Source organism: Pithys albifrons, chromosome 19 (genome assembly GCF_047495875.1).
Source record: "Pithys albifrons albifrons isolate INPA30051 chromosome 19, PitAlb_v1, whole genome shotgun sequence".
Lineage (NCBI taxonomy): Eukaryota > Metazoa > Chordata > Aves > Passeriformes > Thamnophilidae > Pithys > Pithys albifrons.
Window position 1 is genome coordinate 10912917 of NC_092476.1, and position 23160 is coordinate 10936076.

Consider the following 23160-nt stretch of genomic DNA (forward strand, 5'->3'; position numbering starts at 1 on the left):
TTGTTCTTCTCAAATCTTTGCAGGTGAAGCCTCTTCTTCAGGTCACTCGTCAAGAAGAAGAACTTCAAGCCAAGGATGAGGAGCTCATGAAGGTGAAAGAAAAACAGACAAAGGTGGAGGCAGAACTTGAAGAAATGGAAAGAAAACATCAACAGGTTTGTGTCTAAGATCAGCCTTTGGTATCTAGGACATGAATTACCCCATGGAGCCCTGTTGGGAGACTCTGGGGAGCAAAGCACTGAGGATCAGGAGAGCAGAGTCCTCTCACAGTCACCAGGGATATGGAACAGGGCTTGAGCAAAGCACTTGGTGTGTCCAGCACAACATCCTTGTCTCTGCACTGGAGAGACCTGGAGGTGATGGATGGACCACCCACAGGATAAAGAATGGGCTGGGTGGTAGCACTTGGAGGGCTGCAGGGAACGGGCCAATGTCCATGAGGAGCCAGAGATCAGTAGTGTCCTCAGGGACTGGGACTGGGACTGGCCAGGAGTCGTGTCCATGGCACTGCTCTGCCACTGCAGGGATGAGCAGAAGGAACAGGCCAGGAAATGGGCACTTCCCTCATCTCTTTGCTGCTGATAGAACAGGGAAGGTGGAGGAGATGCAGAGGGGTTTGCTCCTCAGACTGGAGGGACAGGCAGGGAATGTTGCTGTGACCCTCCTGCCACAGCTGGTGTTCCTGCACTGCTGCTAAAGCCTCTGCTCAAAGCCTTTGGGTTGGGGTGTTGGCCAGGGAGACAAGAATTGGAGCTGAACCTGACCTTTAATTTATTTTGCACTTGTCATGTGTATAAATCTCTCCCGAGAGACTTTGAAGTGTCATTTTTGAAGCTTTTCTACTTTTTGTGTGTCTTTGCAGCTTCTAGAAGAGAAGAACATTCTTGCAGAGCAGCTCCAGGCTGAAACAGAGCTCTTTGCAGAAGCTGAGGAGATGAGGGCTCGTTTGGCTGCCAAAAAACAAGAGCTGGAAGAAATTCTCCATGATTTGGAGTCCAGGGTTGAGGAAGAGGAGGAAAGAAACCAAATATTGCAGAATGAGAAAAAGAAAATGCAGGGCCACATTCAGGTATGGGCCACTGGAACTGGAAGGGGATGCAAACAGGGCAGTTAAGGATGGAGAAGCTCCCTCAGCACCTCTGCAGCACTGAGGAATTTGCTTCTCATGGAGTAAAGGAATTCTCTTCTCTTCTCTCCCTGTGGTCAGTGTGAGGAGCTTCGTGGGGTCTCTAGACATGTGAGGGTGAGGAAGGAAAGAGAAGTCAGGATGCTCTGTTGGTATTTAAAGGAGAAATTCCTTAGGGCTTTAAAGGTGGCAGGTGAGGGGGAGGGTCCAGGAATGGCCACACTGACCAGCTGGTGCCTCTTGTGTGAGAAATCACAGAATCACAGACTAGTCTGAGTTGGAAGGACCCACAAGGATTATCCAGTCCAACTCTTAAGTCAATGGCCCACACAGGGGATTGAACCCATGACCTTGGCATTATTACAGCCAAGTTTTAACCAAATGTTCCTTTTTGACTGAAATCCAGTGAATGGCTTGAGCAATATTCCTCCTTTCACTTCTACAAATCTTAAGACAATGTAATCTCCTCCAGGTTTGTTGGTTGAGTGTTTTTTTTTGAAAACCAGATTATTTAGAGGCTGCCTTTTCAATAATGGGGTCCCTGAGAAAGGCAGCACCTGAGAACTTACCTGGCTCTCAAAATAATTGTCATTAATTACAATTTTTTTATTTTAGAATTGGAATTAGGAAGGTGAAAGACTACTGAAGTGAGTGTGTGTTTCCTAGAGAGCACATTTCAGCCAAAGCTGAAATACAGAGCAGAAAAAACTCCATGTGTATCACATGGCCCTTAATTTCATTCCCAGATCATTGATGCTGTAAATGAATCCCACAAACCAAACGTGGGTTTAATGCATGGTAGGGCAAGTGGCTTTTCAAAATAACTCATCTTTGTCACTAAGTTAAAAAAATAAGTGTTACCAAGTGGGTAAGCTGCAAAATGCACAGATGCAGCTCTTTCCTCCCAGGACCTGGAGGAGCAGCTTGATGAGGAGGAGGGAGCTCGACAGAAGCTGCAGCTTGAAAAAGTGACAGCTGAGGCCAAGATCAAGAAGATGGAGGAAGAGATCCTACTGCTGGAGGACCAAAATTCCAAATTTTTGAAGGTGAGACCAGTGTGCATGGTGGAGATACTGCACCAAGGCAGGTGACAGCTCTCAGCTTGAGCCTCCTGTAAAATGCACCTGAGGACTCAGGGGATTTGAGACACTGACAGTTCCTTTGAACTGACATTCCAAAGGGAAGGATTTGTCAGGCACTCTTTCCAGTTTCATGCAAATCTAAGAGCTGGAAACTGTTTGTTATACCTTCTGTTGTTCCTTGCAAACAGGTTTCCAAATGCTGTCCCAACACCAAGCCTCCCATGTGAGAGATTCCAAGTCTCTCTCGGAAAACAAATGTTTGTGTTTCTAACACTTCCAGTTAATCCTTAATATTGATCTCCACCTGCAATGAAATCTGTACTCTCTGTGCTGTAAGAGACCTCTCTGGATTGTGTACCTGCAGTTCTTTGCAGTGCTCAGGGGCTCCTCAGGTTGTGTTTTACAAGCTGTTCTTCCTCCTATTCTCCCAACCAGGAGAAGAAGCTGATGGAGGATCGAATTGCTGAATGTTCTTCTCAGCTGGCTGAAGAAGAAGAGAAGGCCAAGAACTTGGCCAAACTCAAGAACAAGCAGGAGATGATGATCACTGACTTGGAAGGTTGGTTCATGAACAGCCTGGCCACCATTCCAGGCAGGAATGGATCCCTTGGGATGGTGTTTGCAGGGTCTGCTGCACTGGGAAGTGGAGCCTTATATGAAGATAATTAACAGCTGTCATTGTGAGCTAATTCTTGAAGGAAATTGAGGTTGCATTTGGCTGCTCAGTCTTTCTCTTGTTGAACTTGTCAGGTTTTCATTTCTGAGAATTCAGGTTATTTAAGGCCATTAAAATTCCTGCCCCCATTGGTGCCCAGGCAGAACATCCTGGCCCTTGGGAGTGGCTCCACTTTCCTGGCCAGCATCAGAGCAGTGAGTTTATCCAGGAAAGGCAGCAGGATTCATTGGGCTTCCCAGATTTATTTTTATTGAATAAGCAAATCTCAATTGTTTTGCTTTTCTTGATGCTTTATCTGCATTAGACTTACATATGTTATTTATTTTTTCTTGCTTTATTTTTATTGAGCACCCTGGGCTGGTGGAAGGTGTCCCTGCCCATGGCAGGAGGTTGGAACAAGATGAGCTTTAAGGTCCTTTCCAACCCAAACCATTCCAGGATTCAATCTAAAATAGTTCCTTTTCTTTAGACATTTATTTCTGATTGGTTTGCCTCTGTTGTCACAGGCTAAACCTGTCCCATATGTAACCTTTTCTTCATTTTATGTTTGTTTTTTTTTAAATTACTAATTGTTGTAAATGGATATTTTGCAACATTAATGAGCTGCCAAGTCAAAGTTGCAAAATATAAGGCAAAGTTGCTCTCTGTGCCCTAATTTGGAAATAGTTTTTGCACTTTGTGTGTTATGGCCTGTCTTGCTACATATTTTAAAGCTGATGTGCTTATGGAAGGAAATCAAAGCCTTATCAGCATAGGGAAGTATTGAACTAATAGGGGGAGTCAGTGATTGATGGTCCTTGTCTTGAACAGTTGCATTCAGAGACCTTAGGATGGGTCTAAGTAAACTGCTCACTGGAAAATAATGCTTGAGTAGCTTAAACCAGGACTAGGGACTTGACAGATGAGTTTGGTTCTGGTACCATTCCAAGACTGATGATCTTAGAAATGGAAATTCAAGCTTAAATATGAGGTATGCAATTGCTTGGCTAGTAAAGCACAGTAAAATGATATTTACACTTGGAGATGATTCAAGAAGCCATTAAGGTCTCTCTGCTGGAGTCCTGGCACTGCTAGGCACTGATATTTGGGGAACAAAGTTAATGCAGTTTGCTAGGAACTTTCTAAATTACAAAATTGGGTCTTGGGACAGTGCTCTAAGTGTCACTGGGCAGGAACATCATGTGAAAACCGAGGGAAAAGTGCTCTTCTTCTGGAATGAGAAACTGTTTAGAGAAGAACAGTGTTACTTTAGGTTATCTGGAAAATCCCAAACAGCCCTGGGTGGCTGGAACAGCTGATTCTTGACATGTGGAAGATCCTGATCCAGTAGAGGCTTAGGAAGGATGAGGAAGAAATCTCTGCACACAAACAAGTGTAATACCTGCAGTTGGTGCCAGTGCACAGGTGTTAATGCCCTGCTGAACAAAGCCTTCCTGGGACCTAAATCTGTTACATCCCTGGGCATTGGGTCACTGGGAGCAATTCAGGCAGGAATTGTGTTCACCAGACCCCAGGCAGGTCAGCTACAAGTGTTGGGCTGCTGTGGCACTTGGGTTTGCACAAGGAATTCCTTAGGGCAGGAATTCCTTGGCTCCACAAGGAGAGGACTGGGAGGAAGCTCCCAGGGCTGCAGAGTCCTGCCAGCTATCCCTGGGATGTGAGTTAGTGGCACAGACTCTTGCACAAACAGTTTATGCAGGTTTGCTCTGAGCATTACTGTTTTCCAGTAGAGCTTTTGGAGTCTGACCTGGCCCTTCCAAAGCCATGCAAGACATCATTTTTTCCCAATCCATAGTTCACCTTCACTTTTGAATGCTGATGTGTTATTATCTGCCCTGACAGCTCAAGCTGCTCTGGTAGATCCCACTCCTTATTTCCTGCTAAGATGAGGTTGTGTCTCTGTTCCTGTATCTCAGATTTTTTCTCCAGGCACAGACTCTTCCCTGCCTTTCTGCCCAAGCCATTCAGTTTTCCTTTGCTGTTTCATTTTTCTCAGCCTGCACAAAGAATTGAGACAGCATAAATTAAACATCCCACCCTTCCTGCCACCCCAGGGTCCTGCCCCCAAACCTTCTGAGGTGACAAGAGGCAAAAATTGCATGTGAAGGTAACTCTTTGCTTCCTCAGAGCGCTTAAAAAAGGAGGAGAAGACTCGCCAAGAGCTGGAAAAAGCTAAAAGAAAACTTGATGGGGAAACAACAGACCTGCAGGACCAAATAGCTGAGCTGCAAGCCCAGATTGAGGAGCTGAAGATCCAGCTGGCAAAGAAGGAGGAGGAGCTGCAGGCTGCTCTGGCCAGGTGGGAGAAATCTGCTTGGGAACAGGGTTTGCTTTGGCTGCCTTTGGAGCTGGAATGCTGAACAGAAACCAGTTCCTATTGGAGCTGGAGCATCTCTGGGCCCTGTGCTGTGTGGGCATGGCACAGTGAAGGAGCTTGGTGTTCTCTCAGCATCCTTGGCCCACAAAGCAAAAAGGAAAATGAGAGAAGTTTTACCAGGGTAAAATAGTGTCTGGGAGCTTTTCAGTCTCCCAGAGTTCAGCCTCAGGAGGGAAAAATACATAGTTCTTAGTGGGTCTTTTTGTGCTTGGCAGTGCCTGGCAGGACAGGCTTTGTCTGTGTTTGTGGGGAGTTCTGCAGTCACATGTTATGATATCAGCTAAACATCTGGTTTTTCAAGGAAGCAATTTTGTGGGAAGAGAAAATTGTACAGATGGAACATTTTAGGGTCAGTGTTGAGATCTACAAAATTGAAGTACTGGAATGTAAACCAAGGCTTGATCATTGTGATAGTGCACCTGCAGGACTGTGCTGTGAGGGTTCTGAGAATAGCACTGGGGGTTTAGCTGTGATATTTACCCCTGGAAGGGTCCAAGGCCAGGCTGGACAGGGCTTGCAGCAACCTGGGATAGTGGAAGGTGTCCCTGCCCATGGCATGGGATGAAATGAGATGATCTTTAAGGTCCCTCACAACCCAAACCATTCTGTGATGTTTAGAAGGTCTGTTTTATTCCTTTGGAAAAGTGAAGATCTCATTTATGTAGATAATGTAAAGAGACTGTTCTGAGAGTAGATGCAGCACTCCAGGCTGGGCACAGAGTGGCTGGAGAGCAGCCAGGCAGAGGGACCTGGGGGGACTGAGGGACAGGAAGCTCAAGAGGAGCCACCAGTGTGCCCAGGTGGCCAAGAAGGCCAATGGGATCCTGGCCTGGATCCAAACTAGCGTGGCCAGCAGGCCCAGGGCAGTGACCCTTCCCCTGGACTCTGCCTTGGGGAGGCCACACCTTGAGTGTTTGTTCAGTTCTGGGCCCCTCAGTTGAGGAAAGAGATTGAGGGGCTGGAGCGGGGCCAGAGAAGAGCAACGAGGCTGGAGAAGGGACTGGATGTGGCACTGAGTGTCCTCTTAAACACCTCCAGGGACAGAGAATCCACCATGTCTTGATCCAACCCCACTGTGATCACCAGCCCAGGGCACTCTGTGCCCTGGGCTGGTGATCACAGTGGGGTTGGATCAAGGGTTGATGATCTCAGAGGTGTTTTCCAACCCAACTGAGAAGAGCAACGAGGCTGGAGAAGGGACTGGAGCACAAGTGCTGTGGGGAGAGGCTGAGGGAGCTGGGGGTGTTTAGCCTGGAGAAGAGGAGGCTCAGAGGTGACCTCAGCACTGTCTGGAACTGCCTGAAGGGAAGTTCTGGCCAGGTGGGGGTTGGTCTCTTCTCCCAGGCACTCAGCAATAGGACAAGGGGGCACGATGGGCTCAAGCTCTGCCAGGGGAAATTGAAGTTGGAGAGCAGAAAGAAATTCTTTGCAGAGAGAGTGCTCAGGGATTGGAATGGGCTGCCCAGAGAGGGGGTGGATTCCCCATCCCTGGAGGTTTTTGAGCTGAGCTTGGCCGTGGCACTGAGTGCCATGATCTGGTAAAGGGACTGGAGTTGGCCCAAGGGTTGGACTTGATGCTCTTGGAGGTCTTTTCCAACCCAATCCATTCTATGATTCTATGAAGTATCATCACTTGCTGTGTCTGTGTTTACCAGAGGTGATGACGAGGCAGTTCAGAAGAACAATGCCCTGAAGGTGATAAGGGAGTTGCAGGCTCAGATTGCAGAGCTGCAGGAGGACCTGGAGTCTGAGAAGGCCTCACGCAACAAGGCAGAGAAGCAGAAGAGAGACTTAAGTGAGGAGCTGGAGGCTTTAAAAACTGAGCTGGAGGATACTTTGGATACCACTGCAGCACAGCAGGAGCTGAGGTAGGAGCACATGGCTCTGCAAGGAGGCACCACTGCAGTTCACCTTGAATTTGCAAAAGGCTGAAATGTTGATTTTTTGATAACCCTTCGTGTGCTTCCTCCAGGACAAAACGTGAGCAGGAGGTGGCTGAGCTGAAGAAAGCAATTGAAGAGGAAACCAAAAACCATGAAGCCCAGATCCAGGAAATCAGGCAGAGGCATGCAACTGCCCTGGAAGAGCTCTCTGAGCAACTGGAACAGGCCAAAAGGGTGAGAAGAAAGGGTATTTTCTGCTTCGGGACTTTCTATAAGCACCAGAGATGGTGTGGTGCCTTCCATGGCCCTGCAGAGCTGAGCTGTCTTCTAAACATGCATAGAATTGTAACTGGATGAGATTTATCAGGCTGGTGTGACAATATTGCAGCTCTCAGACAGCCTTGGATCAAATGGCTCCCACACAGGTAGCTTGAGTGCCTTGCTCAGAAGTACAATTATTCCAATTCTACCAAAAAAGAAGTGTCTGGTTCATGAAATTGTAGTTTGGGTCATTCACAAATGTATGTGGACAGTTCATAGCCTGTACTAATATTTTTTTATGTTGAAATACTTCACAAGCTTCCTTGCTATTTTAAACTATTTGCCACTAGCTTTGTTCACCTCAAGATCTCCTGCATGTCTTTTCCTCCTTATTCATTAAATACTCTCAATGAGAGCATGAAAAACTGGAAAAATACCTTGTAGTCTGAAACCAAGGTCCTGTGATGAGATGGTGTCAGTTCTGGTGCTACAGTAAAAATGAAACATCCCTTAAGCCAATTGCCACTTTTTAAAAAGGTTTTTGACAAATGTCAGTGCAGTGCTGAGAAGTGCTTTGTTCTGCACTTGCAGCCTGCTCTGCCTACTCAAATCAGGGCAGCTTTGGTTCACGTCTTGCCTTTTATTCCTGTGAGATGAGCCATGCTGAGCTGGTAATGGGCACATTCCTTGCTCCTCACAGTGCTGAACAACGGTGCTGTTACAGCTCTGACATCCCAGCTCTGTCCCTGCTCTGTACCTGTGCTGTCTGAGAGCAGCACAACCTGCATTAACTCATCCTTGCCTGACATCCCCACAGTGTTTCATGGCAGCATTTTAAGCACTCCCTGCTTTACAACTTGCTGAGCACTTCATTTATCTTTGAACTTGCAAACCTGATTGGCAGATTAATTTTTAGCAGGAAATACTCACCTGTTACAAAAGTATTGAATTTCTTTTGTCTTTCTTAGTTCAAAGCAAACCTTGAGAAAAACAAGCAAGGCCTGGAGTCTGACAACAAGGAGCTGGCCTGTGAGGTGAAGGTGCTGCAGCAGGTGAAGGCAGAGTCTGAACACAAGAGGAAGAAACTCGATGCTCAGGTGCAGGAGCTGACGGCGAAGGTCACCGAGGGCGAGAGGCTCAGGGTGGAGCTGGCAGAGAAGGCCAACAAGCTGCAGGTAAAGGGGGTCCTGAGCTGCTGCACAGCAGGCAAGAGCTGACAGCTCTAAGCATGACAGTAGCTGCTGTGGGAGGTGACCCGAGTCATGGGCTCCAGGGGCCTTACAGTGGTGATGGGCCTTGGATGGAGAGAGCTGGACAGCCACAATGCCAGTCCTGAACTGCCTGGGCTGTGGGACACTCACAGTGGCCTCTGGGTTTGTGGCTTCCCTCCTGCAGAGCAGACCCTGTAGCAATCCTGCCCAGTCCATCTGCTGACAGCTGACCTGCTGGTGTTTTGCTTGTGGAATGGAGTAGATTGGGCTGAGCTTTTCCATGGGTAGGAGCAAAAATGTAATAATAGATGGTGGCCACGGGTTTGCTGTTGTGCTTCAGAGTTGGGAGCTTGGCAGGTACAGATGGCAAGGACAGGCTCAGTTCCCTGGGAAATGCAGAAAACAGGCAAAATGCAGCCATGGCTGATTTTAAACCACACAGTGTGTACCTCAGGTAAATCCAGCCAAAGTACTTCAGAAAGGGAATGGCCCAGTTCCCTTTGGAGGAACCTTTCAGGCTCTCACTGTGTGGCAAAGCAGCACAGCCCAGAATAGTAAGAGCTGGCACCTGGCAGTAACCTTTCCTCTTGAGTGATGCTTTAAACCAGCTGCCACCCTGATAATCCCTGGATTAATGACTTCATAAAATATGTGATCCTAGAATTAAAACCAGCATTGAGGTATGAATGCAGGTATCAGAACATGCTGTGCTAAGTAGCAGAGCTTAATAAGGTAGGTCTTGTTTTGTTGTACCTCTTCAGTTCAGGACTGACGTTCACCTTGAAGTTTCTTGCAAAACTTCAACATTTTTAGCTCCTTGTGTCTCTTTTTTGGGAGCTGTTGTTGTCTTGCCATACCTGGAATTTGGTGAGCTTTGTGTTGTTGCAGCTCCCAGTGGGGTGTGGGCTTGGAGTCAGTGCACACTGTCACCTTCACACTTGTTGCCTTGCAGAATGAGCTGGATAATGTCTCCAGTCTCCTGGAGGAAGCAGAGAAGAAAGGCATTAAGTTTGCCAAGGATGCTGCCAGTTTGGAGTCCCAGCTTCAGGACACTCAGGTGAGTGCTCAGCAAAGCTGGAACCTGCCCTGGGCCTTTGCTCCTCAGGGAAGGGCAAACAGAAAACACATTTTCATTCATGGCTTGGACAGTCCCTTGGGTAGAAGCTGTGATTCCTGTCAAGTCCAGTGAAATAGGATGATGGCTCAGCTGCTTGTGGGTCCAGTTTGTCATTACCTGGACTTCAGTGCCTGAGAGCTGCTGGCCTTTCCATTTCTCCTTCATGTTTCAATCTCTGTAGGAGACAAGAATAAAATGTAAATAAACCTCTTTCCAAGTAGAATGTTAGTGCCAATAATATCCTTGGGGAATATGGAAGACAGGAGGAGCAACACCCTGTCTTATACAAGGGAGAAGTTCTTACTGTTTAAGTTCAAGCTGTCAGGTTTTGGTTCTGAATATAAAAAACTCAGCTTTTTGCAGGTATTCATCACTTCTGTATACTCTATTTTCCCTGTATAAAAATGACCACTTAACTACAGCACTCCCTGAATGCTGTTAATCACAACTGGAGAGGTTTGTGAGCAGCAGGATGGGGAAGAGGGAATGGGATGGGGGTTACACCTTCCATAAGTTTCTGCCCTGACAGAAGTTTCCACTGCCACATTACAGCTGCCTTTACACTGACCTTTATATTTAAACAATGCAGAAAAACTTGGAAACTTGCTGCCACTGGAGGATTTATTGCTATATATTCTTCCCAGGTGGTCTAAAATAGCTGCTCTATATGCTGGTCTGAAAGAAGAAAAATAAATTTCAAAGGTGACTTCTGTGCTGATCTCCTTTTAAAGAAATATTAGTTTATAGAACAGACCCTGGCATGGATTTTAGTTTATAGAACAGCAAGGATTCCCTGATCAAAAATATGCTTTATAAAGGTTTCGGTGTGTCCAGAAGGAATGATCAGTGTCTTTTGGAATACCCAAATTAGAGATGTCTTCATAAGCATGTCCTTGTACCAAGATCTGTGAGCAAACTAATGCAGTGTGAAGCTCTCCATGGGCAGCCCTGGAGGCTCCAGGTGCCAGTTCTGGGCACAGAGTCCCCTGAGCAGGCTGAGCTCTGCCTGTGCCTGTGTTACAGGAGCTGCTCCAGGAGGAAACCCGCCAGAAGCTCAACCTCAGCAGCAGGATAAGGCAGCTGGAAGAGGAGAAGAACAACCTGCAAGAGCAGCAGGAAGAGGAAGAGGAGGCCAGAAAGAACCTGGAGAAGCAGATGCTGGCCTTGCAGTCCCAGGTGAGCTGCTGGAAGTGACAGGAGTTGAGTGGAGCCTGCACAGCCCAGGGGAGATGAACTGGGGTCCTGCAGGAAACACGTCGTGTAACTCACTCATGTGCCAGACCAGATCTGGGAATAAAGTTTCCTGTGGTCTTTCTCCATTGCAAAGACAAGTACAATGACATGGCTTTGCCCTGCTCCCAGTTTTTGTGTTCCTTTAATAACAGCTGTTCCTGGTCTTGCCCTTTGGACCTGATGCCTTTCTCTCCCTTTTGTGATGCACTGAGGGGCATTACTTTGTTTTATTAAATTTCAGTTGGCTGATGCCAAGAAAAAGGTAGATGATGACTTGGGAACCATTGAAGGCTTGGAGGAAAACAAGAAGAAGTTGTTGAAGGACGTGGAGTCCTTGAGCCAGCGCCTGGAGGAGAAGGCACTGGCTTATGACAAGCTGGAGAAGACCAAGAATCGCCTGCAGCAGGAGCTGGATGACCTGATGGTGGATCTGGATCACCAGCGCCAGATTGTCTCTAACCTGGAGAAGAAGCAGAAGAAGTTTGATCAGGTACTCCAGCTCCCACCATCCTGCTGCTTCCCATGGTTTCTCAGTGGCATCTTGTTTTTATTGTGATTGCATGAACGAAGTGACTGCTGTGGTTGTTGATAAATCTTCTGTGAGCAGTTGGCCTTTGTTAAGAGTAACTTGTCACTTCCAGTTTCAGTGACCACCTTTGAGGCTTGTTGGGCCAAGTAATAAGCTCTTCCTGTACAGAAAGGAAATTGCATTGGAACAAAGCCTTAAGAGTATTATTATAATCCCTTAAGGTAGACTAAGATAGGATCTGAAGACTGAAAGGTGGAAATAATATGAAACTTACTTAGTCTTGATTAGTAACTTGCTTTCCTCATCTCATCCCAGTGTAGTTGTAGCTGTTTTCTTACATAGATCAAGACTGAGACTAGACAGTTTCTGCAGGCCAGTTAAACTTGGAGCATTCACTACTCCTTGAGTGAAACACCTGAGGCAGGAAGGACCTGATTGCAGAGCTTCAGAGATGGATTAATTGTTTCTTCTGTTCAGATGCTGGCAGAAGAAAAGAACATTTCTGCCAGATATGCAGAGGAGAGAGACCGTGCTGAGGCAGAGGCCAGGGAGAAGGAAACCAAGGCCCTGTCTCTGGCCAGGGCCCTGGAGGAAGCCCTGGAAGCCAAGGAAGAGTTTGAGAGGCAGAACAAGCAGCTGAGAGCAGATATGGAAGATCTAATGAGCTCCAAAGATGATGTGGGCAAAAATGTAAGTATGTTTGCACTCCCTGTTCTGTCATAAACATGTTTCCACCCTGTTTTGTTACAAACTGCACACTAGGAGTCACAAGGGAAAACTTCCTGTCTGGGGAAGTGGATATGGCACAGGAATGGTAATTCTGAAGGTGACTTATGACCCAAAATGGTGGAGGAATTAATGCTCAGAGGAAGGGGTGAGCCTCACTAACATCAGGCCTCTTCAAAGGTTATGTTCTCACCCTGTGCCTGGAGGATTCCAGATGTTACCATTGGATGAGTGGAGGTGGGACTGTGGTCAGTGTTGCTGCTGCCACAGGAGGGGGAGCAGCCACTTTCTCACTGTCATTATGATGGGTGTATTTTTTCTTATGTAAATGAGGGATAATGAGGATTTCTGTTACCTTTGGTCAAGCCGAGCTCCAGGATGTGGTTGAACCAAAGGCAGAACAGAACTGTGACCCTTCCCTGTCCTCCCTCCCTCGGCTGAGGCAGCAGCAGAGCCCACCTGACCTGGGCTGATGGCCTTTGCTCCCCTCAGCCCATCACTGGCTCCTCCCAGAACCAGATTTGCACTCCTGACAGGCTGTTACCGTGGGGAAGGGGTGAGTCTGCCCTGGGACAGCACTGGCTGTGGGTGCAGCCTGGCTCAGCCAGGGGCACGATGGGCAGGGGGCTCAGGGGGCTCCTGCTCCACCAGCCTCACCAGTTCTGCACAGCCAGCCTGGCCACTGCCCACGGGCTGGTGGCACCTGCACTGGGGTCAAGGGCTTGCCTGGCTTTCTTGTCTTCACTGTGGCACATGGGTGTTCCTTGGGCTCTCTGGTGCAGACCCAGAGATGCTGTTGTGCCTGTCAGAGTCATTGCCCAGCCCAGAGCATCACAAATACACTGCACTGAGCTCTTACAGTGGCTGTGAGAAATTGCTGCTCTGGGTACCTGAGGGAGAAGGTCTGACCAATGTTTCTGGCTTAGGTCCATGAGCTGGAGAAGTCAAAGAGAACTTTGGAGCAACAGGTGGAAGAGATGAGGACTCAGCTTGAGGAACTGGAAGATGAACTGCAGGCCACAGAGGATGCCAAGCTCCGTTTGGAGGTGAACATGCAAGCCATGAAAGCCCAGTTTGACAGAGACCTGCAGGCCAGAGATGAACAGAATGAAGAGAAAAAGAGGATGCTGGTGAAACAAGTAAGTCTGTTTTGCTGTGCTTCATGGATAGAAGGAGGGTCTTGTGCCAAAGCTCTGTGCCTTCTGTGCTACCTGAAAAACAGAAGCCTTTGCATGAAGATTCCATCCTTTAGAAATTCCAAGCCTGGATTTTACAAACCATAGACTAGTCCTTGCTGAGGATTGGCCCCTGTTGCTGTCAGGCTGCTCTGGAGGCCTCCAAACCCACTCCCCAGGCAGGCAGAGCTTTGGCTGTTGCTGCCTGGTTGTATTTCAAGGACAGGAGAGTCTTATTTGTACATTCAAGCCAGTCCTCTGATGTTCAGATTTCTCACAAAAGACCAAAAATACCCATTTACTGAGCTAAAAACCCTGGCCTGGAGAGCTTTTGAAGTTCATTGCAGTGCAGAGTTGCTGTTACCTTGCACTGGACAAGAGCTCCTGACCCTGCACAGGGAGACAGATTGGCTTCAGAACAAAGTATATTCTTTCATTTTGGTAACCTGTGGCATTTCTGGCTGAGTTTTATTGTTGTGTAGGTTTGGCTCAGTCCATGTTCACTTGCTGTTCACACACATTTTGTTTTGGGGAAAGTTGTTGCCAGTGGCAGAGCTGTTCAAAAGGAATGGTTTAATAGTTTCCTTGAGAAAATGAGGTGATTCTACTTTTTATTTTCCATCAGAATGAGTGGCACCTGCCCTGGAGCCATCCCTGGTGGTGGGTGGGTGTGCTGGGCCAGGGACTGGAGTGGAGGTGCCTCAGATGCTGTTAATGCCTTTGGTGTTCCTTTGGGTCACTGCAGAGCTCCCTGCACCAGCCTGGACACTTGGCTGTGCCATCTGCAGTGCCTTCCATGGCCCTGTCCCACTGGGGGTGGGACCCCCTGCTCTGCCCAGGCCTTTGGAGCCTCCAGCCACAGGTTTGGGGTCCCTGAGCCTTTGCTGCCTCCATCCCTCCCTCCCTCCCTCAGGTGCGGGAGCTGGAGGCGGAGCTGGAGGACGAGCGGAAGCAGCGGGCACTGGCTGTGGCTGCCAAGAAGAAGATGGAGATGGACCTGAAGGACCTGGAAGGGCAGATTGAAGCTGCAAACAAGGCTCGGGATGAAGCCATCAAACAGCTGCGGAAGCTCCAGGTGGGCACAGCTGGTCAGGGAGCTGCTTCCTGTCCGTTCTGCACCTCTGGAGCTGGAAGGCAAAAGGACAATCAGACCCCACTGACATGTCAAAGGGTGTCTGGCCTGGGCTTATCCCCTGCTCAAAACTCCTCTCATCCTTTTATAGTCACAGAATGGTTTGGGTTGGAATAGACCTTAAAAATTATCTTGCTCCACATCCCTGGAAGTGTCCAGGCCAGGTTGGACAGGGCTTGGAGCAACCTGGGTTGGTGGGAGGTGTCCCTGACAAGGCAGGGGGTGGGACTGGCTGAACTTTCAGGGCCCTTCCAGGCCAGGCCACTGTAAGATTCCACTCCATGATTCTGTAAAATGAGGGGAAGTCTTAGAATGTGGTATTTCCAACAAGGAATTGAGGGATGGAAAGATGAGAGAATAAAGTTTTCCTGTGAACATGAGAACTGGAATGAAGCCACTTTGGGAGGCAAGTCTTACCCCTTGAAGGCAGAAGTGCTTCAGAGGTACTCACAGGTGCTGTGAGTGTCCTGGTGCAGCATGGCTTTGCCTTCCCCTGCTCCCCACTGCAGGCTCAGATGAAGGACTACCAGCGGGAGCTGGAAGAGGCTCGTGCATCCAGGGATGAGATCTTTGCCCAGTCCAAAGAGAGTGAGAAGAAGCTCAAAGGTCTGGAAGCAGAAATCCTCCAGCTGCAAGAGGTGAGACTGAAATCCAGGAGATTTGTTTCCTTGCTGGATCAGAGTAGGAAAAGTAAAAATCCATCTAGTGAGTTGAACAGAGAAATGGGCCAGGAGAACTCTCTTGGTCCCCTTGCTGCAAGTCATCAGTGAAGTCCTTACAGCTTTGTAGGAGTCACTTTGGGAGACTGGACTGAATTTCTCAGTTTGGGTGGCAGGAAAACTTTCCTATTGTTTAAACACTTTTGAGGCTTCTCTACAATTTGCGAGGTGGTTTGAGAGTTTCTGAAAGATGCAGTGTACAGTGTCAGGACTAAAATTGGTTATTTGAAATCAAAATGTATAGTTGGAATTATATAAACCCCTAAAAGTCTGTCTAGTACCTGCATGGACCATTGGAGTGTGTGGAGCTTTGCCCTCTGCCCTCACAGCTCCTCATCCTTGTCTTTCACAGCCTTATTTATCTCCTCTCCCTGTTGGCAATTTCTGCAAGAGCTCCAGGTCTTGCCACACCTCCCTGATCTCCCGTTTCCCTCCCTGGTCTGCCACAAGGTCAGGCACTGACAGAGCTGCCTTGTGCCTCTCTTGTCTGACTCAGCTGCAGACCAAACCTGAAGCAGGTGCCCAGATTCACTGCACCTCCACGGGAGTCTCTGAGATAACCCACCACTGACTGGAGCTTCTCCAGGAGGACTTTGTGGGCTTCAGGCAATCAGTCAGGCATTTAATTGTCCTCCTTAGCAAATGCTTGGGTGTTTCTGCCACTTGATACAAATTTATGATGCGAGGGTCAGTGCTGTTTATACTCTTGTGTTTAAACATTTTGGTTTTTATGCTCCCCTTGTCCCCATGCTGTGCTCTGTAAGGACCTAAACCATTTGTTAATTCAGAGCCCACTTTACACTTAAATGTGTCTATCAGAGCATGTGGCAGGATGGTTTCTCCTGCTGCTGAGGGCTTGAATATTACTGATCTTCACAGTTTTTTTTCCTCTGCTTTGTGTGGGGAATATTTCAGGGATGGGGAGAAGTAACTCCACTGCAGTCAGGAGCTTGTAATGCTGAGCTGCTGTGTCCTGACTCCCACAGCTGTTGCTTCTGCTTATCCACTGAAAGCCCTCAGGCATATCCCACTTCACAGCATCCCCTGGAAGTTATTAGAAGGCTGAATGGTTTGCAGAAGTTTTGAGATTCCTGGGATGTGATGGATGTTTTCCTACCCCTTGCAGGAGTTTGCTGCGTCCGAGAGGGCTCGTCGCCACGCGGAGCAGGAGCGGGACGAGCTGGCGGATGAGATTGCCAACAGTGCTTCAGGAAAGTGAGTCTGAGCAGCTGGGGAGCTGCAGGCACAGCAGCCCTGCACTGCCAGGCTGCCCAGGGACCCTCCATGGCACAGGCACTCACACTGCTGCCAACTTGTGGTGTTTCAAGTGTCAGAAATGAGGGGAACCCTCACAGCAGCCTCCACCCTCCTCAGGAGGGACAGCACTGCCCTCTGTGACCAGGGACAGCACCCAAGGAATGGCTGGAGCTGTGTCAGGGGGTTTGGGATGGATTTCAGGGAAAGGTTCTTCCCCCAGAGGGTGGTGGGCACTGAGCAGGCTCCCCAGGGCAGTGGGCACAGCCCCAAGGCTGCCAGAGCTGCAGGAGGGTTTGGATGATGCTCTGGGGCACAGGGGGTGACTCTTGGGGATGGGCCTGTGCAGGGCTGAGGGTTGGACTTGGTGATCCTGGTGGGTCCCCCCAGCTCAGATTCCATGATAGTGTGGCTCTCAGTGACCTGCAGCAGCCCTGGTGGCTCTGAGCACACCCTGACCCAGGTCCCTGTGCAGGTCAGCACTGCTGGATGAGAAGCGCCGGCTGGAGGCCAGGATTGCCCAGCTGGAGGAGGAGCTGGAGGAGGAGCAGAGCAACATGGAGCTGCTCAACGAGCGCTTCCGCAAGACCACGCTGCAGGTGGCCCTGGGGGCAGTGTGGCTGGGGGGCAGGGCAGGGCAGGGCAGGCCCTGGTGCTGAGCTCCCTCTGCTCTGCCCAAGGTGGACACGCTCAACTCGGAGCTGGCCGGGGAGCGCAGCGCGGCGCAGAAGAGCGAGAACGCCCGGCAGCAGCTGGAGAGGCACAACAAGGAGCTCAAGGCCAAGCTGCAGGAGCTGGAGGGCTCTGTGAAGTCCAAGTTCAAGGCTACAATTTCCACTCTAGAAGCCAAGATTGCACAGCTCGAAGAGCAGCTGGAGCAGGAAGCCAAGTAAGGGACAAACTGGTTGCCTGTGCGAGTTGAATGTGTGAAGCTGCCATGCCTGAGCTTCCTGTGGGGCTGAGGTGGGAACTCAGAGCACAGGCTCGTGGTCAGAGACTGCTGGTCCGAGGACACACCTTAGCAAGGCAGCTGTAAAGTAACTGGGCTTGGAAGTGTCCAAATCCATTTGCTTCCTGACAGCTGAATGAACTCTGGAACACGTTGACTGATGTCCCCGGAGCCACGAGGTGCTGCAGAAATTTCTTGAGACAAGATGAAATGTCCCTTCCAGACCCCTGGTCTCTTGGGTAGAGGAATAGCTTGGGTGGACAGTTTGGGCTGAGAGGAATCCTGTGCTCTCCAGAAGTGTTTCTGAAGGGAATTATCCATCTGTCCTTGCAATTCTGGTTCTCAAAATTTATTTTTTTAGCTGGTTCCTCCCCAAATCTGCAGGTGGGGGTTGTCCTATCACCACCTGTGTTCTTCCTGTGCCCTGGGCTCTGCAGCAGGACCATGTCACTGGTTAGCAAGAGCTTTAAAGCTGCTCTGTCCAATCTCCTTGTGAAGGCACCTCTTCCCAGCCTGCCCCACACTCACATCCCCCCAGGGCTAAGGCTTTGTGCCCTGAGAGCTGCAGGAGCAATGGGCACACAAATTGAAAGAGGGGAAGTTCAGGTGAGATATTAGGAAGAAACTTCTTACAGTGGGAGTGGTGAGACACTGGCACAGGCTGCCCAGGGAGGCTCTGGGTGCCCCAACACTGAGAGTACTCAAAACAGGTCTGGAGCAGCCTGGTCTAATGGAAGGTGTTCCTGCCCGTGGCAGTGGGTTTTGGGGCTAAATGGTCTGTAGGGTCCATTCCAACTCCTTAACAATCTGGAATTCTGTGACCCCAGTGTGTGTCTGGTGTCACTTACACAGCAAGAGCCTTCAGGGGGACAGGTCCTGTATTCCCAGCCTTCAAGTACTGGGACAAGTGATGGCTTTTGGTCATTCCAGGGAAAGAGCAGCTGCCAACAAGCTGGTGCGTCGCACGGAGAAGAAGCTGAAGGAGGTTTTCATGCAGGTGGAGGATGAGCGTCGCCACGCGGACCAGTACAAGGAGCAGGTGGGGGGCAAAACCTCAGGGCTCATGGAAAAGAATTGTTATGGAAATACCTGAGTGCATCTGCTGTGGTGACTAAGCCAGGAGAGGAATTCCCAGCAGCCAGCACTTCCCTGGGTGTCCTCTCTGGTGGGATGGGCTGTGACCCATCCTGGTCTGCCAGGCCCGGGAGCTCTGCGGTGTTTCCAGGAGTGCAGGCTGGTGGTGGGAGCAGGGTCCTGGGGTGTGTGGTGTGGTGCTGAGCTCTTGCCCTGTGTTCCAGATGGAGAAGGCCAACGCCAGGATGAAGCAGCTGAAGCGGCAGCTGGAGGAGGCTGAGGAGGAGGCCACGCGCGCCAACGCGTCACGGCGCAAACTGCAGCGCGAGCTGGACGACGCCACGGAGGCCAACGAGGGGCTGAGCAGGGAGGTCAGCACCCTCAAGAACAGGCTAAGGTGAGGGAGGGAGGGCACCAGGGGCTCAGCCAAGCCCTTGGGAGCCCACAGACTGCCCCTGGGGAGCACCCAGCTCCTGGTATTAGGGAATAGGTCAAACTGGAGCCTGCTGGGCACTGGGGACTGAGCCTGGTGGTGATGATAAGGAAGCTGCCACACCACAGGGATGGTCCTGACAGCATTTGAGCTCACTCCCTGAAGGGAAGTTCTGGCCAGCTGGGGGTTGGTCTCTTCTCCCAGGCACTCAGCAATAGGACAAGGGGGCACGATGGGCTCAAGCTCTGCCAGGGGAAATTGAAGTTGGAGAGCAGAAAAAACTTCTTTGCAGAGAGAGTGCTCAGGGATTGGAATGGGCTGCTCAGAGAGGGGGTGGATTCCCCATCCCTGGAGGTTTTTCAACTGAGCTTGGCCGTGGCACTGAGTGCCATGATCTGGTAAAGGGACTGGAGTTGGCCCAAGGGTTGGACTTGATGGTCTCGGAGGTCTTTTCCAACCCAATCCATTCTATGATTCTGTGATTCTTCAGTTTATGTTGGCAGGTTCCCTGGGTCTCTGTAGGTAAATGTGACAGAGGAGGTGCCTCAGCTGTGCTGTTCTAGTGGCTGGTGCTGATCCCTTCTCCCTGCCCTGCTCTGCTGGGAGTGTTGCAGCAGTCCCTGTGAGGGCAGGGCTGTGGGGCCAAGGGCTGTGTGTCCAGGGACAGAGGGGTCAGCAGGGGTGAGGCAGCAGCACACAAACCATGCCCAGAGTCACAGAGGGGTCAGCAGGGGTGAGGCAGCAGCACACAAACCATGCCCAGAGTCTCAGAGGGGTCAGCAGGGGTGAGGCAGCAGCACACAAACCATGTCCAGTCACAGAGGGGCTGAGTGGCTGGGTCAGGTTGGGGGTGCAGAGCTGAGCTGAGCAGCTGCTGGGGTTTTTTAGGGAACCCACTCTTTCCATTGCTTGGTCTGTGCTTGGTGCTCCTGCAGAGATAGCATTTTAAATTACCTAATTAAGGTGATGGTATCAACCAAGCAGGAATGCCAGGGGTGTTGGAGCACAGTGTGCTCCTTGGGCAGGGACAGGGATTTGAGACTGTGTGGAAAATTCTCCCCCTGGGTGACCCGGTGCTGCCACATCCCTGTGTGGCTGAGCAGGGAGGGCTGTCAGAGTGACCTCACTGTGACCTTTGAGTACCTGAGGGGACTCCAGGAGAGCTGGAGAGGGACTCTGGACAAGGGATGCAGTGACAGGACACAGGGAATGACTTCCCACTGCCAGAGGGCAGGTTAGATGGGATATTGGGAAGGAATTCTTCCCTGTGAGGGTGGGCAGGCCCTGGCACAGGTGCCCAGAGAAGCTGTGGCTGCCCCATCCCTGGGAGTGTCCCAGGCCAGGCTGGACAGGGCTTGGAGCACCCTGGGCTGGTGGGAGGTGTCCCTGCCCATGGATGACCTTTGAGTTCCCTTCCAACCCAGCCATTCCGGGCCGGCTCTGGCTGCGGGCAGGGCAGCCCCCTGAACGATCCGTGTGTGCTGCTCCTTGCAGGAGGGGAGGACCCATCACCTTCTCCTCGAGCCGCTCGGGGCGGCGGCAGCTGCACATCGAGGGCGCGTCGCTGGAACTGTCGGACGACGACGCCGAGAGCAAAGGCAGCGACGTGAACGACGCAGCGGCGGCCCCTGCCGAGTAGAGCCCGTGTTTGCATGCAGAGACCTGTCAGCCCCCGGAGCACAGCACTGGCCGCCCACCAATGCCTTGTGGCCCCCACTCTGCCTTAGGACCGGCGGCACGTGCTGCAAGGCTCCTCCTCATCATAGGTCAACCATGTCTTAAGGCTCTCCAGCCTCACCATACTGTACCCTGCTTGAGATATAGGTACAACTGCTTTTTTATATATAGTAACAACGGGATCGTCTCTGTTCGGTGCATCTCCTCTCCAGATAACTCATTGCAAAGCCATTTTCTAAAGCATCATGTGAAGGATGAACCTTTTTTGTATGGATCCAGAACCGTCATTCCCCAGAGCGTGGGTGGGTGCCCGGGGCAGCCCCTGCCATGGCTGGGCATCCTCGTGTCCAGCACCCTCTGGCCGGGCATGCCTTGTGTCCAGCACCCTTTGGCCGGGTATGCCTCGTGCCCAGCACCCTCTGGCTGGTCATGCCTCGTGTCCAGCACCCTCTGGCTGGTCATGCCTCGTGCCCAGCACCCTCTGGCTGGTCATGCCTCGTGTCCAGCACCCTCTGGTCGGGCATCCTCGTGCCCAGCACCCTCTGGCTGGTCATGCCTCGTGCCCAGCACCCTCTGGTCGGGCATCCTCGTGCCCAGCACCCTCTGGCCGGGCATGCCTCGTGCCCAGCACCCTCCGGGCCCTGCCTGGGCTCGGCCTCTCGGATCAGTGAAGACCAAACCGCACCTGCATCTTTCTTTTCTCCCATTGTTGTGATCCGCACACAGCCCGTGAGTGAACTGTGAACAGGCCTTGGGAAGTGTTGTTAGAGGGAAGTGTAGGGATGAGTGAGTAGTGTCCATTTTTACCCTGCAGTACCATTTGAAGTGTTCTCAGCACCTGCTCCATCTCTTGGTGTTCATGCAGTCCAGGCACAGCGAGGTGGGTCCCTGTCCCCCTGTACAGCCCTGTGAGCTCAGAGCCCCCCAGCCCCTGTAGATACCCAGGCTCCTTCAATGTGAACACCAGTGGGAATTACACACACAGCACAGGCAAAGCTAATTTATTAACGTCCGTCTGCAGGCCCTGGGGCTGAGTGGCTGCACGTGCAGGAGGCTCTGGGCCCCCTGGCAGCCCTGGGGGCTCGGGGGGAGCCAGGGCTCCTGTGCTGGGTGGATGTTGCCTGCCTATGAGTTAACATGCCAGTGGATGTGAATCCTTTTTTTTGTTGTTGTTGTTTTGTTGTTGTTTTTTTATTTTGAGCAGTATTACAGTGAGTAGTTAGCATTTTTTTGTTTAAATAGCTGAAAACTGACATTACAGAAAGTGCCTTAGACACTACAGTACTAAGACAACGTTACATATATGATTTGCCTATATAACAATGATTTAATGTATTAATTTTGACTGTGCTTCATATCATGTACCTCTCTAGTCCAAGTGGTATTATTGATATTGGTGACAATGAATCAGTGTTAATTAGGAACCTTCCTCTGCCACATGCTCAAAACCCACGGATTTCCCTTTTTGGTTCAAAGCTTTAACATCTGTCGCGAAGGTTTTGTTGTGTGTGTTTGGATATTTTTAATCAAACTGGCTGTTGACCACCAGGCATCTGACTGCAAATATCTTGTTTTCTTGTATACCCATATTTCTAGACAATGATTTTTGTAAGACAATAAATTTATTCATTCTAGATGCGGCCGCCTGCTCTGTTTACTTACTGGAAGAGCTCTCCCGAGGCTGGCATAGACCTTAATAAATGAGATCTGACTGGAAGCTGCTGCCTTTCCCTTCTTCCTGTTTTATTTGCCTGGGTTCTTTTCCTTTTATTTTGACCTAAATACAGCGTTAATGGCTCGGGCAGAGCTGAGCCTTTGCCTTTGAACACATGGGCAGTGCCCAGCTGGAGCACAAAGGCAGCTCTGAGTGACCCTGAGCAGGGTCTGGGCTCTGCTCTGAGCAGTTCTGGGGGTCTCAGGAGGCAGAACTGCCCCAGGTGTTGGGGGAGGGCAGAGCTGGGGCAGGGGAGGCCGAGGGGGCAGAGCTGCAGGTCCAGGGCAGGGTGGGACAGCTGGGGAGGGCAGGAGGGAGTTGGTTAAACACATGATGGGAACAGGGACACAGAGCAGACAGGGGGGCTGTGGGAGCCCCTGTGCTGGGCAGTGGGGGGGGCTGAGGGGCTGCTGCTCCCACTCTTCCCATGGCCCCTGTAGCTCCAGCCTGGCTGCCCTGGGAGCTTCCCAGCACGGAGCTGGGGACAGTAGCTGGTACCAGGCACAGCTCCTGGAACCCAAGTCAGGCCTGGCCCCCGTCACTTCAGGAGCCTCCTCCCCTTTGGCTGCTGCTCCTCATGCCCGGAAGGGAGCATGGAATGATGGAGGGCTTTCCCTACCTCTGGAATGACAGCCCTGTCCCTGTCCCTGTGTGAGAAGTTTATTCTGGGCTGGGGATTTCAGGAGGGGACACTGCAGTGAGGGTGACCCTGCAGCCCCCAGGCCACTGTCCCCCTGGGGGAGCTGGTCCCGGGCTGGATTCAGGATGTTCTGGAAGGAGCTGGCAGTGTGGTTGTTCCCAGGAGGAACGGG

General features: G+C 50.7%; 1 protein-coding gene across 5 annotated transcripts in view; it reads left to right on the forward strand.

Moving 5' to 3' along the window:
• Positions 1 to 22270, forward strand: part of MYH10 (myosin heavy chain 10) — a 117323-nt gene extending 95053 nt beyond the window's left edge. For all 5 annotated transcript variants that reach the window (XM_071573893.1, XM_071573896.1, XM_071573895.1 and 2 more), the window contains 21 exons: positions 24 to 155; positions 863 to 1069; positions 2035 to 2172; positions 2644 to 2767; positions 5012 to 5183; positions 6917 to 7129; positions 7234 to 7378; positions 8374 to 8580; positions 9569 to 9673; positions 10757 to 10909; positions 11208 to 11456; positions 11973 to 12185; positions 13148 to 13360; positions 14310 to 14471; positions 15038 to 15166; positions 16374 to 16462; positions 16977 to 17100; positions 17182 to 17390; positions 18381 to 18489; positions 18749 to 18921; positions 20452 to 22270. In XM_071573893.1, the coding sequence (XP_071429994.1) occupies positions 24 to 155; positions 863 to 1069; positions 2035 to 2172; positions 2644 to 2767; positions 5012 to 5183; positions 6917 to 7129; positions 7234 to 7378; positions 8374 to 8580; positions 9569 to 9673; positions 10757 to 10909; positions 11208 to 11456; positions 11973 to 12185; positions 13148 to 13360; positions 14310 to 14471; positions 15038 to 15166; positions 16374 to 16462; positions 16977 to 17100; positions 17182 to 17390; positions 18381 to 18489; positions 18749 to 18921; positions 20452 to 20596 (3411 nt within the window). In that variant the 3' untranslated portion in view covers positions 20597 to 22270. The remainder of the gene's footprint in view (positions 1 to 23; positions 156 to 862; positions 1070 to 2034; positions 2173 to 2643; positions 2768 to 5011; positions 5184 to 6916; positions 7130 to 7233; positions 7379 to 8373; positions 8581 to 9568; positions 9674 to 10756; positions 10910 to 11207; positions 11457 to 11972; positions 12186 to 13147; positions 13361 to 14309; positions 14472 to 15037; positions 15167 to 16373; positions 16463 to 16976; positions 17101 to 17181; positions 17391 to 18380; positions 18490 to 18748; positions 18922 to 20451) is intronic.
• Positions 22271 to 23160: the final 890 nt, after the last annotated feature.